This window comes from Panicum virgatum, chromosome 4K (genome assembly GCF_016808335.1).
Source record: "Panicum virgatum strain AP13 chromosome 4K, P.virgatum_v5, whole genome shotgun sequence".
NCBI lineage: Eukaryota > Viridiplantae > Streptophyta > Magnoliopsida > Poales > Poaceae > Panicum > Panicum virgatum.
Window position 1 is genome coordinate 39,795,523 of NC_053139.1, and position 16,463 is coordinate 39,811,985.

Sequence of the window (16,463 nt, forward strand, 5' to 3'; positions counted from 1 at the left end):
ATCGATAAATATAACACTGTCGACAAGGATCGCTAGCATCCTAGCTCTTAAGAACATGTGTTCCAAGCTTTTCCCGGCAAAAGGTTCGATCCAACTTAGAGAGATCACATGGATTTGTCTCTGAGCTCTCATCCTTTCTTTCCGTTAACGTTCGAAATTCCCCCTCTCGCCATCATCATTTTAGGGGTATCAAGTATTCTCCAGAGAAAATTTAGGGGTATCGAATCCTCCCATGGCAAATGTCCTCTTGTTAGATAAGAACGAGCCAATGATTTGTGACAATTCATTGGACCTCTTCTTGAAAACTGATCCGAAAAGATCATCGCTTTACACCAATGGCGCCGAATCGCCGGTCCTCAGGGTCACTTTATACCGCCTACATTCTCCAGCGGGGTGCAATTACCAATTACTCTGTGTCTTTGACTGTCAGTCCAGAGATTTTGCAAACAAGACTGGTGAATCTGAATATTCTCAAGAGATGGTAGAGAGATCGTTCTGAGAAAGTAAAAAAATTCCCAAGGCATATACTCGAACACTCTCTCTTTCAATTGTGCAAATTGTGAGACATCTGCAAGATTTCCTGTTCCCGCAAGTATCGCGGTTGAGGGAGTTGCGGTCATGAATTCATGATCAGATCAAATTTCAATCTGAGAAAATAAAATGAACCAATTATTGGAACCATTTTTTTATATAGTTCTGAAAAGCAAAAGGATACTACGAAGATGTTCAGATTGAAACCATTTTTTTATATTTGTCTAAAGGCCACCTTATGCAGATCTTGGCTTCAAACAGCCTCTGCGACGTTCTTTTGTGTTTTTCTTTTGTTTGAGGGACAAAAAGAAGGGGGAGAATTATGTCATCGCTTTAGACAACATTGGACGGAGGAGAGCCACCTTCAGACTGTTGTACAGCTAAGGGAGCTTGCGAGGGCCTTTCTGTACTTGGGGAGTACCATCTTTCTATGAAAATTGAAAAAAGTACACCAGGTTTCTGGAAAAGATTAACCATTGTTAATGCTATAGTCTCGCTAAAAAATCCTTTAGATTTTACTAACCTTTTCACCTAATAAAGGTTTCCCTTTTCTGTTTTTTTTTAATAATTCTTTAAGCACCCTAAAGCTAATAAACTATGCTTCCTGATTTTGACATCGCTGGCGTTTTGTATTGTTCAGTGAACTAAACCTGAGAACCTGATTCTCATCTAGTTTGGGTAGCTCCTCACTGGCACCATATTTACTCAAATCTTCATCTTATACTACCATCTGCCAAGTGACAGGAACTTGGCTTTTACCAAGTTTTGTGCTGATCTTATTACCAAGCTGTAAACCCACACAATCTGAAGAAAAATAGAACGAACAAAAAGCTGACTGTTCTGTGAGGCTATTAGAATTAGTAGCTTTTATCAGATCTTCGCGGTCGCACTCATCTGAAAAGAGCCACGACCGTAGTGAAAGATTTAGTACAAGGCTTGCATTGGGTATTGAGGAACCAGTTCCAGATTGAAGTCACACGAGAGATTTTGCTTTGAACCAGCAGAAAAGCTGCTCAGAGCATCTGGGTCTTATTGTCCATTCAAATTCGAAAAACAGAATTGAGCATGCACGTACGACTGATAAGCGAGCAACTATGGATTAGCGGACGCAAAAGCAGAAGGTGGACACTGGGAAAGAAACCAGATCAGCACATCTACAGATGTCCATCGACTAATCTTCCAGCATTACAAATATACAGATGCTTCAGACTGTCAGTGACCCAGGCATTCATTGGACTACCATACATTGAGTTCTATATTCTCACATACTAGCATTCACATTAAAATCACTAACCAAGAACTGACCTGTCACTGGTGGAATTGGCAAGCAAAATACTGGGAATGACTCCCAACCTCCTACTAGCTGGACAGAATTGTAACATGCCAGACAGTTGTTTCGATGACGCTAAAGGTGCAGCGGTTGCCTTCTTTTAGCTTGTTTTCACAGCAAAACTTTTTCCAACCTTGTCCAGTTATGTAGCCATAGGTGTTGGCGGTGTTGAACCATACTGGCCAGGATCTTGTGTTCCCATCGACATTTTCAGTGTGATTTTGCATGGTCCCAAAAGACCAACTGAAGAGCAAAATGACCCTTTCACAGCCTGCAGTGTTACCACAATTTGCAAATGTTTCAGATATGTGTGTGATTAGTTTTGGAAAAATAGATTGTGCAAGTACCACTAATTCTATATGCTGAAGAATAGTTGTTCATAACTCTTAAGAACCTTAAGAACATGGAATTTTTGTATAGTTTTTGTGCAGTGTAAAAGCACACTTGTCTAGCTTGAAATAAGTGTAAAATGGTAGTGGGTTTGTTGCCTTTTCGGAGGAGGATAATTCTGTATTTTAAGTGTTTTTTTTCATTTTAGATGAGAATCAGGTACCTGTCTTGTAATGGTTCAAAGTATTAATTCAGGACTAGGCTATTGTAACCATTTAACTCAAGGTATTGCCCAAATAATCAAAAGGAACCATATTTTTGAAACTGATGTATCATGTTTCAAGTGAGAGTTTGAAACAGGAAAATCCTCAGTATGAAGAACAGATTTCAGAATTTGAAAGAACAAGGAAACTGATTTGCATTGAGTGTCAGCTCTCATTGGTTAGCGACTATGTTTATCGGGAAATTAAACTATATAAATAGTGGGACTGTAGTGCTCACAAATAGGCTAGCAAGATCATACCTGGTAATCCGCTTTGTGAATGAATGACGTGGCACAGTGCTGACAAGTTTCTTCTGCGATGCAACCTTCTTCGACGAAATTGGGGGAAGATTTGACTTCTTGCGATACACATCCAAACAAGTATTTTCATTCCTGGTCTTCCTTTTCTTCTTGACAGGCGAAACAACAAGCTCTTTAACACCTGCGCGATCAATGTGTCCAATAATCATAAGTAACAGCACATAACTGAAGCCATTTAGGACTTGTGCAGCGAGCTGGCTCACCTTGTTGAGGCACAGCGCTTGGCCCTACCGCATCATCAGTCATGTCTGCAGCCGGTGCTTCATACTCCTTCAGGCACCCGTTCTGCATGAACGCCTCAACTGTAAACACCATGTTATCTTCATACCTGAACACCAGGATGTTCCCTTCGGAAAGATCATGAGCCATCAGAAACTGCGCTCAGCCATCTCCAAGTAGCATGCCTGACTGGTGCCGACCTAGCTCGACGCGCCAGAACTTGCCAAGAGGGCTGAAAATCATGGCCTTCTGGCTGCTGGGGTAATTGTCAGTCAGGTGCTCTTGCACAAACTTGTCAGGGATTCTCTGAAAGAATGTTAACGAGACAACAAAAAAAGAAATGTGCAGCCACAATTACTTTCTGAATGCTACTTTCAATTAGCAGTCAGGTAGTAAGAAGAGACGAAGGTTCAGGTTGCTCGCCATCTTTTCCAGGTCGTCAGTGTGAAGCAACCTGATGAACCGGGACCTGTTCTTGCCTGCTGCCACACCTGTGCAGCCATGCGAAAATTGTTCAACCGGATTGAGCTCTGATTTTTCTCGTGACAGAACAGAAGTACAGAACTACAAAAGCTAAACACGATGCCTGCGTACCATGTCCACCTGCATGAGGCGTGCAGAATCGCGCGAGGCAGCCGGCCGCGTCGAACACCTTGACGGTGGCCACCCCGCGCCGCTCGAGCCTGAACACCACGCTCCACCCGGCCTCGATGCCGTGCGCGGCCGCGAACCCCGCCCAGCCGCCGCCGAGCTGCCACGGCCCGCCGCCACCGCCCGCGCGGCGCAGCTCCGCGCGCCAGACCTTGCCGAGCGGACTCACCAGCAGCACCACCGCTGCCGCCGCCGCTCCCTCCTCGCCGCCAAGCCGCGCCGCGAACTCGCCCGGGACGCGCTGCGAAAGGGACCACGCGCGCGACGCGGCGCGGGCGTTAGCACATCGAGCGCGCGTGCAGTGGGTGACGACGACGAAGGCGTCTCGACGTCTCGTTGCTTGCAGAGCTAGGAGGGAGGTGGCCACGTACCAGCTCGTGGAGGCAAGCCGGCGACAGCAGCGCCGCCGCGAACTTGGGCCGCGTGCGGTGCACGACGGGCGCCATGCCCGCGTGCTGGGGTGGTGAACGAGTACGGTGCGGTGGCCGTGCGCGGTGCGCGCGCGGAGCGTGCTGCACGGCGGGAGGGTGATGGGGCGGCGACGGTTGGAGTCCCCGAGGAGAAGAGGATTCCAGGGCCTCCCGACTGAGCAGTTTCTGGCCCTTTGGTTTCCTAGAATACTAGAATATCAAAATTTTGACTGTTAATTATGGTGTCAAACAAAATCAATTTTTAAAATTAATTCCAGAATCTTTGCGTTAGGAACCCTGACGAATCTAATGAGACATTTGAGCACGTAATTAGAAAATGGTTATTGTAGCATCACTATACTAAATCATTAATCAATTACCGTCATTAAATTCGTCGCGAAAAATTACTCTCATTTGTGAAAATACTTTGCAATTAGATTTCATTTAATATTCCATACATACTAGATTTTTTTTTTCGAAAAACGTGCATTCTAGAATTATAGAACGAAACAAACAGGGTCCGAGGCGATACTTTAGCTTTCAAAACAGACACTGCTACTGAGATCGGAATTCCAGGTGCAGGGGGAGTGCTGATCGGCCACCAGCACGGCAGAGCTAAATTTTTTGATTTCATCAGTTCAATTTGTCCGTCGATAGGTGAACTTCAATCCATCCCATACGAGATCGAGGTGGTATAAACCGCCACGCTGTGCGAATTTTAAAGTTGGATCTATTAGGCCAGTATAATTAAAGATATAACTTCGATATTACTCTCTCCGTTCTAAATTATAGGTCGTTTTGGCAAATTTAGATGCATAATTTTTATTATGCATCTAGACATATTGTTTACTAGGTGCATAACAAAATATATGTATCTAGATTTGTCAAAATGACCTACAATTTGAAACGGAGGGAGTAAAATATAAGATGTATAAAGATAAGGAGAACATAATTAATAATTAAACAGCTAAACTCCCTAGGGCCCTGTTTAGTTGGTAAAAAGTTGTTGATTTTGGTACTGTAGCACATTTCGTTGTTACTTGATAAATAATGTCCAATCATGAACTAGGCTTAAAAATTCATCTCGTGCTAATCAATTAGACCGTGTAATTAGTTATTTTTTCAACTGTATTTAATACTCCATGCATGTGTCCGCACATTCGATGTGACAGATACTGTAGAAATTTTTTGGGAACTAAACAGGGCCTAGATCGAGAAATAAAAAATTGCTAAATTAAAATTACCGTAGGTTAGCGCCTGACATCGCTCGCTCCTCGATCGAATACTCAGGCTATCCACACTCATTCTCCTCTATTTTCCTCCTCTAAAAGAATATTTCTATCCTGGTCATCGAGATTCTCTTCTCTATACCAAATTTTACTCACCCATTCATCCCCTAAATCTCTCTTCTATACCAACTACCCTATATTTTATTCAATCATCTCCAACTACTTTTTTTCTCTCCCATCCTCCTCTTTTCCTTTCCCTTTTTCTCTTCTTTCCTTTTTTTCCCTCCTCCTCTCCTCATTTTCTCCGCCGGCTCTCTTCTCCTGCTCCTCCCCTGCTCTCCCAATCTGGTCGCGCCGCCCCCAATCTGGTCGCGCCGCCCCCCACAGCCCCTCCCTCCCCCAATCTAGCCGGTGATGCCCTCCCTGCTCCCTTCCTCGCCGCGACCATGGCGGCGGAGGCCTGCGCGGGGCGGTGGAGGGCCATCGCGGGGCGCGCGGCGACCATGGCGGCAACCATGGCGGCGGCGGCCTCCCCCTCTCCTCTCCCTCGTCAACGGGGCGCGGGCCAGGGCGCGCGGCGGTGGCGGAGGACAGCGTGGGGCCATGTCCGCGGCGCTCTGCTTCACCTCCCCTCGGCTCGCGAGTGGCCATGGCCGCGGCGCTCTGCTTCTCCTCCCATCGGCTCGCACGAGGCCATGGCCGCGGCGCTCTGCTTCTCCTCCCCTCGGCTCGCGCGGGGGCCATGGCCGCGGCGCTCTGCTTCTCCTCCCCTCGGCTCGCGCGGGGGCATGGCCGCGGTGCTCTGCTTCTCCTCCCCCTTGGCTCGCGCAGGGCCATGGCCGCGGTGCTCTGCTTCTCCTTCCCCTTGGCTCGCGCACCGGCCACGGTGGCAGAGTAGGGCCGCGGTGGCGGATCCATGGCGGGTCGAGCTGGGGGCGGCGGCTCCTCTCCAGGCGGCTGCTCGAGCTCGTCGTCTCTCTCTGGCCGGCGCGGCGGGCAGGAGGGTTGCGGGCCCCGCGCCACATGGGCTCCTAGAGGAGGAACGGCATCGGCGTCACATTTGGAGGATCCTGCCCCTTCCTCTGTCGTATAGGAGGCTGTAGAGAATGCCGCTGCAGGCATTTTTCACTCCAAACGATACTATAGTATCCTTTACAGGATAGCAGTGCGAACAACCTCAATGCCTTACTTGTGTCCCTCTTGTCGTCAAGCCAAGCCGCCTAGATTTAGAACCACGGGACAGGACAACTGGGACAGCGAAATAGAAGTGGTAGATGAATAGAACCGATGGATGGTCGCTCCGCTCCCCCGCTACAGTACTCGAGCGAGGCGAACACAGGCGAGCGTCTTCCCCGGCGTCGATCCGATCGATTCCCTCCTACGACGACCGCTCCGGCGGCCAAGCGGGTAGGGAATCGGGTGGATCGACGCCGGGAGTAGGTTTAGCTACTAGTATTAGGTTAGTTGTGTGCTAGTAGGCTAGGGTTTGCCGGTGGAGTTAGGCGCGGTCGGGTCGGTTCGTCTACGGGCGGCGGCGGCGGCAATGCTGGCTCCATGGCGGCTTCTTTTCCTCCTGATGGATTCCGGGGCTGGCGTTGGTGGCGTCTGGTCGGAGGATCCGTCGGTGAGGTTTGTCTACCTCAACCTAATGTGCTTGGGTTGGTGGTGTTGCATCCCGTTTTGGGTCTTGCTTCTTCCGTGTCGGTGGATTTCGGTCTTGCAATGGCGGAGCTCTTCTTCTTCTTCACCGGTGAGGACGTCGCCGATGGACTTTCAGCGGCTTCATGCGCGTCGATCTTGGTTTCAGTGTGTTGTCTCTTGCGGCTTATCCAAGGGTTGGGGCCTCTTCATCGGTTGGGAAGGAGTCCTTTCTCTCCGTCTCCTGATCTCTGTTCTTCTTGGTGCTGATGCGGCGGCAGGAGCCGATGCGGCTGCAGGAGGATTGGAGGCCTCAGGGGACGGTGGAGAAGATGAACAGGAGCCTCCTGCGGTGGACTTGGATGTAATTTCTTTGCTTTGCAGGGGTCTCTTTGTAATTCTAGGATGTAATATCCTGTTATGTTAATATAATCCAACCCACTTCGCAAAAAAAAATCATGCGGTGCTGTCTGGTATGGTGTTTTTGATCGGGAGTTTAGTTTTGACTCATTGGTGGTTTGTCGCTCGAGCAAGCCTGTCGAGCAGAGCGGTCTGTCAAGGCCTGCAGCAAAGAGCATGCTAGTCAGCCTACGCTTAGAGATCAGTTGTTGGATTGTGGCATGTGAAACTAAGCTGTATAGTATATAGCATATGAAAAAAAATGGGTGTATGAAAATTGGGGACCCTATGCCATCGCACAGGCCGCACCCCTCGTAGCGATTAAGCATCACTCAAGAGGTGATGATTCCACCAACCATCGCCTGAACGAGGCGTTTTAATTTTTTACGGGTGTGGATGTAGTTTTGGGCTGTAAATTAGGCCCATTAACATGCATATGACCAGCTAAGTTGAAGAGAATCTATGCTTGCATACAGAAGTAGATAAGATTGCTGATGTCACCCACATACATGCAAATATGAAACTAAAAAATGTGTAACTATTAAACCGAGCATCCAGATAAAATTTGAATTGCACTATTATCTTTCTTAAGAGAAGATCTTCAAAATAAGATCACACTTGCCTATATTCGCAAGCTATTTTTTTATTAAAATTATTGTTTAATATTAAATAATTAGTCTCGGCTATTGGGAACAAATAATTTGACAACACAAACAAATAAACATTTTTACGAACAAAAAATTAGATATAACGAATAAATAATAATATACAACAAACAAAATGTTAAATATTGCAAATATTTGATTGTATAAACTAAATAATAAAAAAACATCACGAACAAATCAGTCAACATGTCCGAACAATTTAATCTACCAAGCGAACAAATAAATTATACATCTAGAACAATTAAATTATGAACACGGATCAAAATTTTACTATCTATAAAAGAATTAATGGATGGATTGGACAACAAGGAGTAACAGGAGAATATAAAAAATATAAAAAAGAGAATAATATGTACATAAAGAATAGGTAAAAAATAGTGGAATAAAAAATTAAAGAATAAAAAATAAAGAAATAAAAAGGAAGGAAAGTGGAAAAGAAAATAACTAAATATGTATATTAAGAGAGAATTAAAGGGGGGGGAGATGTGAAACGCAAGTAAAAGGTTGGAATGAAATAAATAGTGAAAGAAGAAAAATAGAAAATAAGAAAGAAACTGTCATCCAGATGTGGAAGTCTTAACTAAGGGGAAAAAATACAAACAACAAAAAAAAAAGAAAGGGAACGTATCAAGTGCAAACCAACTTCTCTGTGCAAATTATAAAAACTTTAATATGGGTCATCGGATCAACATCCAAGTTTTAACTGGATGCTGACATGAGTCCTGCTCCCCCCCCCCCCCCCCCCCCTATAAGACAGCTGTAGGACTACTTTGATTTGATCTGGTCCACTTATTTTACTGGCATGGATCTCAAATATTAGAAGATCAATAACAAAATTTCTTCCGGAAAATGTATAGGTTCTCGGGTGCCATCCTGTTTAACTTTTTTTTTTTAGCCGAAGCCATCCTGTTTAACTACTCCCGGCCCAAAACACCCCAGGCCTTTCGCTGCCTCGTTTGCCAGACCATCCCTCGGCCCAAGTTTGGCCCATTACATTCGCTGCCTCGTTTTGCCAGTCCATCTCTCGGCCCCAGTCGGCCCGTTAGATTTCCTGGCATCGCCGTCTGGAGAAGGGCGAGAAAAGAAAAGGGAGGGAAAGGGTTTGCCGAAACCGCGGGAACGCGCGGGAAATGGCGCTCCATTCCGATCCCACCGCCGGCGGCGGAGGAGGAGCGAAGAGGCCGCGGTCGGATGCGCCCGGGGAGGAGCGGGAGGAGGCGGCGGAGGCGTCCCCCATCTCGGCTCTGCCGGACGAGCTGCGGCAGCGGGTCCTGACCCTCCTCCCGCTCAAGGACGCCATCCGCACGGGGGCGCTCGCCCGCGGCTGGCGCGGCCTCTGGCGGACCCGCTGGGCGCACCGCTCCGCCGTCGAGGTCCACCTGGGCTCCCGCGATGCGCCGGAGCGGGAGCTCGGCGCTCTGGAGAAGGAGCCGCACCCGCTCCGCCGCCTCCACCGCTTCTCCCTCACCGTGGATACCTGCAAGTTCACGTCCTCGCACCTCCGGCGCTTCCTCGGCTACGCCGCCGAGTGCCGCGCCGAGGAGCTCCACGTCGAGATGCGGACGGCCTCCAAGCTCAAGTTCCACCTGCCGCGCTCGAGCCCGCTCCTCGCGCGCCTCTCGCTCCGCCGCATCGGCGTCGCCGGCATGTACTACAGGGGCGCCCAGCCGCTCCGCGCCCTCGAGGTCGTCGCGCTCCACTCCGTCTCCATCACCCAGGCCGCCGCCAAGAAGATGCTGGCGCTGTGCCCCGGCCTCCGCACGCTCGACCTGCGCGCCTGCGACGCCGACAGCTTCTTCTACTGGGACAGGTCCGTGGTCTGGCCGCCGAACCTGAGGAGCGTCACCGTCGCGGAGTGCGACGGGATGGCCACCCTGGACCTGGTGCGCGTGCCGAGCCTCCGCTCCTTCCGCTACAGCGGCAGCTTCCTCGACGCGCCCTTCTCCCTTCCGCCCGACGCCGCGCTTGCCGACCTCTACATCTGCTTTGAAGAATCCGTAGCAGCAGGCCACAACACCCGCCGCTTGAACAATAGGCTACCAAATGATCTCTCTGACCTCAACGTTCTGACCATCTGCAGCAATGCCCTCCCGGTATTTTTTCTCTTTGTTGGATTTTGTTTCATCTAGCTGTGTAATCATCAAACCATAAGTTGTTTGATTTTGAGAAAAGAGAGGGAGCAGTACTGTATCACAGTTTCTTGTGCTAACCATGAATTTTAGGCTGCGTTTTCCTTGTCTGATGATGGAGCAACTTGCCAAAGGAGCTTACACAGTTTGAGAGAGCTGCAGCTACTCATGTTAGAAATGAGGCCTTCCAACCTTGCTGACATCTATGTCTTTTTCAAGACTTTCCACTGCCCCAATTTGGAAAAGCTCTTTGTGGAGGTAAATACCAGCCAGGCAGCCATGCCTGCACTCTTCTTATATACCAGCCATGCCTTTCTCAATCTCTGTTTCAAAGCCATTATGTCCTTTTGTTTCATCTACTTCTTGGTTCTTGTTTCATTGATTTATGTTTGCAGCTCCCAGATGATCCCGAGGAAGGTTCACATGATGAGGTTGGGGAAGAGCCGCCGGAGGATTGTTTAGACAATGTTAAGATAGTGAAGGTCGTGAACTTCAACTGGCACCACACCGAGGTGGAGCTTGTGAGCTTTTTGTTGAGGAAGGCTAGCTCCCTGCAGAAACTGCTACTAGTTTTTTCCAAGGCTGCTCAACTAGATATGCCTGGTGTACATGGAGCAGACCTTTTGCTTATCCATGAAGCTTTGACCAATGGCAAGATCATGCTTAGTGAATCTGATGATGTGGCAACTCAGCCATATCATTATGAGGTCTTTCTCGAGGTTTAGTTATCAATCTACAGTCAAATCAGAGACTCTTGGACTCTAGATTCAACCTATCGGGGCACTATCCATTTGTCTTAGTTTATGAACCTCATGTGAAGACATATTACCAGTATTGTCTCCTGAACATATTTTCTTTAATGTTACTAGTACCATGTCAATCAAAATGCTTGGTGTTCCAATGCAGGCTTAATTTCCTGTCCTGCTACCGCTGGCAGCATGTCTCTGACATATAATCCCTGTGGACCGGAGCAGCTCCATTTCATCTTTTAGAATTTTGTTTGAAAGAAAACGATTTCATAAGTCAGTATGAAGATACTACTATTTTGGCACATCTGAAATAGTGGTTAATAGTTATGCCATAAAGATTATTATGGCTCATGTACCTTCTTTTTGGTCTGCTAATTTGATGCACAAGATTTTAGCAGTAGGAACTATGGAGATACACACTTCCTTATTTGATTATGATTAATGGACTAGTTCCCAGCACATTTTCTCATAAGTTAAATAAGAGGCCTGATTGATATATGAACACACTGCTGACAGCGATGTTTTTAAGTATTTGATGTAATCATCATGATACTCTGGATGTGAATTAGAGAATCAACTTAGCAACAATATTTGGGTAATGCTTAAGTATCTCCCTTTGCTATGGCTAGAGGTGATTGGATATGTTTCCATCATTAAATAGATTAATTGTGATGCTGAAACCCACACTTTGGAGCTTGTGTATTTTGTGCTGCAATTAGGGACCCTGTTCCTTTAGCTGTATTTCATAGACCGGAGTCTTGTTATGTTTCCTTGTCCAATAATGAAATTCGATTTATTATGTACTGAACATTGTAATTATCACTGCCGGTATGCTTCTTTGTGGTTTATATTTCTAAGCCCGGAAACTGGCAGAGCTTAGTCTCTTCCGATTTTGTAATGAACGATAAGAGTTCAGAGTTTCAGTCCTTTTTTTTCCGAGGACTCTTGTTTCAAATCTGTATGTAGTGTTGCATTGTGGTTTTACCGTGGGACAGTTTGTGCCTGAAAGCCAGGCTTGCGAATTGAGACCTAAATTCTGAAATTTCATGTTTCTTTGCTCGCTATTTCAAAGTTGTCATGATTTCTACGCAGTTGTCCCCTCTGTATCTAAAAGGCATTATCACAGGGGTATCCAGTATCCTAATGTATCCAAGTCCACGGATCACATCCTGTTGGTGATAGACGAAGCTGAGTATTGTGAACCTGGCCAATCTTTTATGGGATATTTGTGTTCTTACCCCTATTTTGAAGTGTAATTGTGATTTTTCCCTTATTTTTTTAACTTTGTGATTTTGCCCTTTACTATTCACCAATCAGTGCGATTTTACCCCTAGTCAACGGTCAAAATAAGGGCAAATACGCAAAGATTAAGGGCAAAATCGCAACAACTTGTGAAAAATGAAGGGCAAAATCACAATTGCACTTCAAAGCAGGGGCAAGAACAAAAAAACCATCTTTTATTGGTTTGTACGCATTACCTACTCCCCCCGTTTTAAAATTATAATTCATTTAATTTTTTAATTCTATAAATTTGACCACTTATTTTATTCAAAAATTTATATAAAATATTACTTGTCTTCTTGTCGATCAAGAATCAAATTGACGCTTTTATGTCCTGATGATCCGGTATGCCCGATTTCTTTCTTGTAGTGTCCTGTACCATTCGGACAGTTTTTTCGGCTAACAAAATGAAGTAGGTACGGAATCTCTGCCCTCGAATTGCTCGGGAAAAAATGACTCATCATTGCGAAAACATGACCCTTCTGCGAGTTGGGCAGACGGAGCTATTTAGATGGAAGAGCGGGTGCATGACTCTACCCTAGGGTGTCTACCTATTTAGATGTTTGTGAGATCTAATGGCTATATGCATTCTTAGTTAGTGGATAAATCAGAAGTTATACTTCCTACATCTAAAAAATGTTCTGATTCATTATCATGCAAACATGATCCTTGTGCAACTTTTTTTTTTTTGAGCGGATGATCCTTGTCAAAGGAGCAGGGTAAGATTGGAATTTCAAGTGGGCTAGGAAAGAAAAAGGAAAGGGAAAATAATCATAATTGAGAAAAATAGATGGAAAACCCTCTAACTGAATCTATTTACGAGATGGGTGCCAAATTAAAGGCACACGAATTGGATCACAAATCATGAAAGGGATGGTAATGGATCGTGACTCTAATGGTCTCTTCACAGTCCACCATATAAATTTTTTAGCTCAAAAATATACTACCTCCGTTTCAAATTGTAGTTCCTTTTATCTTTTTTGACCCCAACTTTGACTACTCGTCTTATTCAAAAAAAAGCACAAATATCATCAAATTTAAGTCATTCTTGAAGCACTTCTATTAATAAAGCAAGCCACAACAAAAGAAGTGATATTTTGCACAAATTTTTGAATAAGATGAATGGTCAAACTTAAAGTTTAAAAAGTCAAATGAACTATAATTTGAAATGGAGTACATGATTAGAGCTGGCCCCGTTAAAGTCTAGCAATTAAATTCTCTAGGCTAAATTCGAAAACCCTTTACCACCCTAGGTAACACATCTCGACGTCCTGATCCGTGGCGCCGAGGTATCTAGTTCAGCTGCTGAGATGGCGCCTACGTGGTGTCTACTTCGGGCGGTGGAGCCAACGGCGGGTCTGGAGAGGCTCCAGCCCCTCCTACGACCGATGGATCTATGGAGCCCCTTCTAACCTCCTCCTACAATTGTTTTTGTCATAGATGCATTGCAAGGAGAGGCTAAAATTGTCTACAGATAGAAATAAAGCTCCTGCTAAAAATTATCGTGGATTCGCCGGCGCCATGGATCTCATCGCCGCCGCGTCGCCTTCTCTCTCTCTCTCCCCGTCTGCGCCTCCTTCTCCTTGTACGTGCATCACAGAAAATGTTGCAAAAAGTTAAGCGAACAGAAACACAAACAGCGGGAATTTAGGAGGAAAAATGAAACCAAGGATATCTCATTATTATATGGAATATAACATCACCGCATGAGAGAGTTTGATCTCAAAACAAAAATTTAAAAATCATATTAGGCAATTTAAAAACTGAAGGATGAATTTTACCCTCCAGATAAAATTGAAGGATCAAAATACCAATTTTGTCGATTCCAAAATACCCGGCCGCGCGGGAATGGCCCAACACACATGACGGATCGGGCTCGCATGCAGACCCGTAGGCCGGGCCGGGGCCGCTCGCAAGTGCACGACACGGCTCATCTACGTGCGTGGCCGGCCCTGATTCTTGCTCTTGCGTCGTCGTTGTAGGTGCCCGACATGATGGCCCAATCCGGGCAGTGGCGGAGCTTGAGGAGCTAATCAGAGGGGCCATTTATGGCAATGTACTCTAAAAATTAATGAACAGTGGGGATTTTCATTAGTTAGGGGGGGCCATAGTCCTCCTTGGCCACAATAAAGCTCCGCCAGTGAATCCGGGGGATGTTAGGAGCCGCGGCAGTCAAATCATCGTACAAGGCCCAATAATTACTTTTTGTTTCGAAATAAAAAAATTTTGTTCTCGAACAAATTTTTTGTATTGCTAGAATAATTAAAAAATTATTTCGGAACAAAATAAATTTATTCTAGAATAAATTTGACTATAGATCAATTTGTTGGGCCATTTTAGACCCAATAACATAAAATTTATAGTGGGTGATAGGTCTGTTGGGGTTCACCCGCATGACCCCAGCAGCGCCCTCGGGACCGCGTGACTGGCATACGAAGTATTGCAGAAAGGGATTTCGGGCCGCGTAGGAGTTAATTGGGCCGAAGAGTTATGAATGAAGCTTGGGCTCAAGAGACACGATGGGTGCGCCGGTGGTTTCGGTTCAATTTAATTCTTTCATCTGTTCTTTCTTTCTTCATAGACGACACGACCCCAAAAACGAAGTGATCAGCTGCGGTCCAATAGGAACATTTCATCGTGTCATTATCCAACTTTATTTCTTCTCAAGAAACATGATTCTTTCATTCGTTCTTTCTTTATTCATAGACGACACGAACCCAAAATATGAGATCAAATAAAAAAATTGGATCGTGTTTCTTCAAAAAAAAACAAAATGTAAGAAAACTAATGTTGTCGAGCGCGTGAAGCGAAGCAAACGCGTTATCCGAGTACTGGTCTGTTTTGTGATCGTATATTGTTGTATTCCGCATCTTTTTATTTTTTTTAATTATTTCAATTATGAGATTGAACAAATAGAATTGAACTGAAAACAAATGAAACTAAAATAAAACCACAGTACATTATTGATTCACGATCGACTTGAGAGCGTAGCTTAGCTGGTAAAGTTCATTGGGGTGGAACTTGCCCATCCGGATTCGAGTCCTCGAGTCGGCACTGGTGCTTGCATTTATCTGTGTTTATTTCAAAATTTAATCAGCTCTATTCTTACAGTGGTATGCGACGTGTCCGTTGATAGTGAGGCGTCCGTGGTGATTTCATCAATTTCGATGATCTACCAGCTCAATCTCATGGAGATACTCATATGGGTAGGGTTGTGTGCGTGTATTCATGAAAATAAATGTGTGTACGAGTTTGTGAGCGTCTGCGTCTTACTGTGTTTCGCAAAAAAAATTGGTTCGATTCACGAATGCATAAGAAAATCTCTAGTAGATTAGACTAGATAGGTTCAGCAACCGCTACATATAGAATGCTGAATCTTTTTTTTGTTGAAACTTTAGAATAAATTTGGTTCATGGTTGGTAGTGTCACATAACAGTCCAAATAATAACAATCAAGTGCAATAATTAACACTTAAACTCAATTCAGAATTACTGCACTCAACTAGTACACTCAGACCACCTGCTGTAACCAGGATCGATTATACAAGAACTCTCGCCAAAAGACGAGCACAGATGATTACCGGCAATAAAAGCGTTCAAAGCCATTTACAACCCGAGTTTATAACAGAAGTACCAACTTAATCTACAGTAATTGTTTACAAGCCAGTTTTATAATTCAAACCTCAGAGTTCAAACGCAGCAGAAAGCACTTTAGAGTTTAAAACAAGCTTCAAAATACAATACGATAGATAACGTCGACGACAGAAGACGAGCTTCACATCTTGTCCACTGATGTGAGGCTCACTTGCCAGAACTTCACGGAGAAAACGGGACCCACTCGACCGTCCAACCCGGAGGAAGTGGTTGACCGATCCACGAGGCGCAGATCTCCTCGAAGTCCTCCGGAACGCATCCTGCTAAAATACATTACAACAACAAGACTGAGTATTCTAATACTCAGCAAGGCTTACCCGACTATTGGTATATAGCCGACTCCTAATCATGCAAGCTTTTTGGTTCTGGAGTTGTTTTGTTGAAAAGGTACTATTAGTGGATCCTTACTTTCAGTATTTTAGCTCAGGTTTATTATACCAGTACCAACTAGATTTGTCTGAACATCTAGAGCATGCATGGTTGATCACATTATCTTTCCAGAATACCATAGCCAAACATTCTCAGTTCAAACTCATTCCACTTTTTTACTACGATGTGACGAAGTGACGAAGATTCTCTTAACCGAGAGAGACGGCGAATCGATCCGATTTAACCTTGCAAGGTGGACCTAACACACACGTCACATATAGGCCCCGTCGGACCATA

The 16,463-nt window shown here is 45.4% G+C and overlaps 1 protein-coding gene and 1 pseudogene across 1 annotated transcript; one reads left to right on the forward strand and one right to left on the reverse strand.

Annotated features, from left to right (window-relative positions):
* Positions 1-1,717: 1,717 nt before the first annotated feature.
* On the reverse strand, positions 1,718-4,090 carry LOC120702219 (annotated as a pseudogene).
* A 4,993-nt stretch (positions 4,091-9,083) lies between these two features.
* LOC120703977 (FBD-associated F-box protein At5g60610-like) lies at positions 9,084-11,026 on the forward strand. The gene is made up of 3 exons (XM_039988210.1): positions 9,084-10,078; positions 10,208-10,372; positions 10,510-11,026. The coding sequence occupies exons 1-3, from the start codon at positions 9,116-9,118 to the stop codon at positions 10,837-10,839; spliced, it is 1,458 nt and encodes a 485-aa protein (XP_039844144.1). The 5' UTR covers positions 9,084-9,115; the 3' UTR covers positions 10,840-11,026.
* The last annotated feature ends 5,437 nt before the right edge of the window (positions 11,027-16,463 follow it).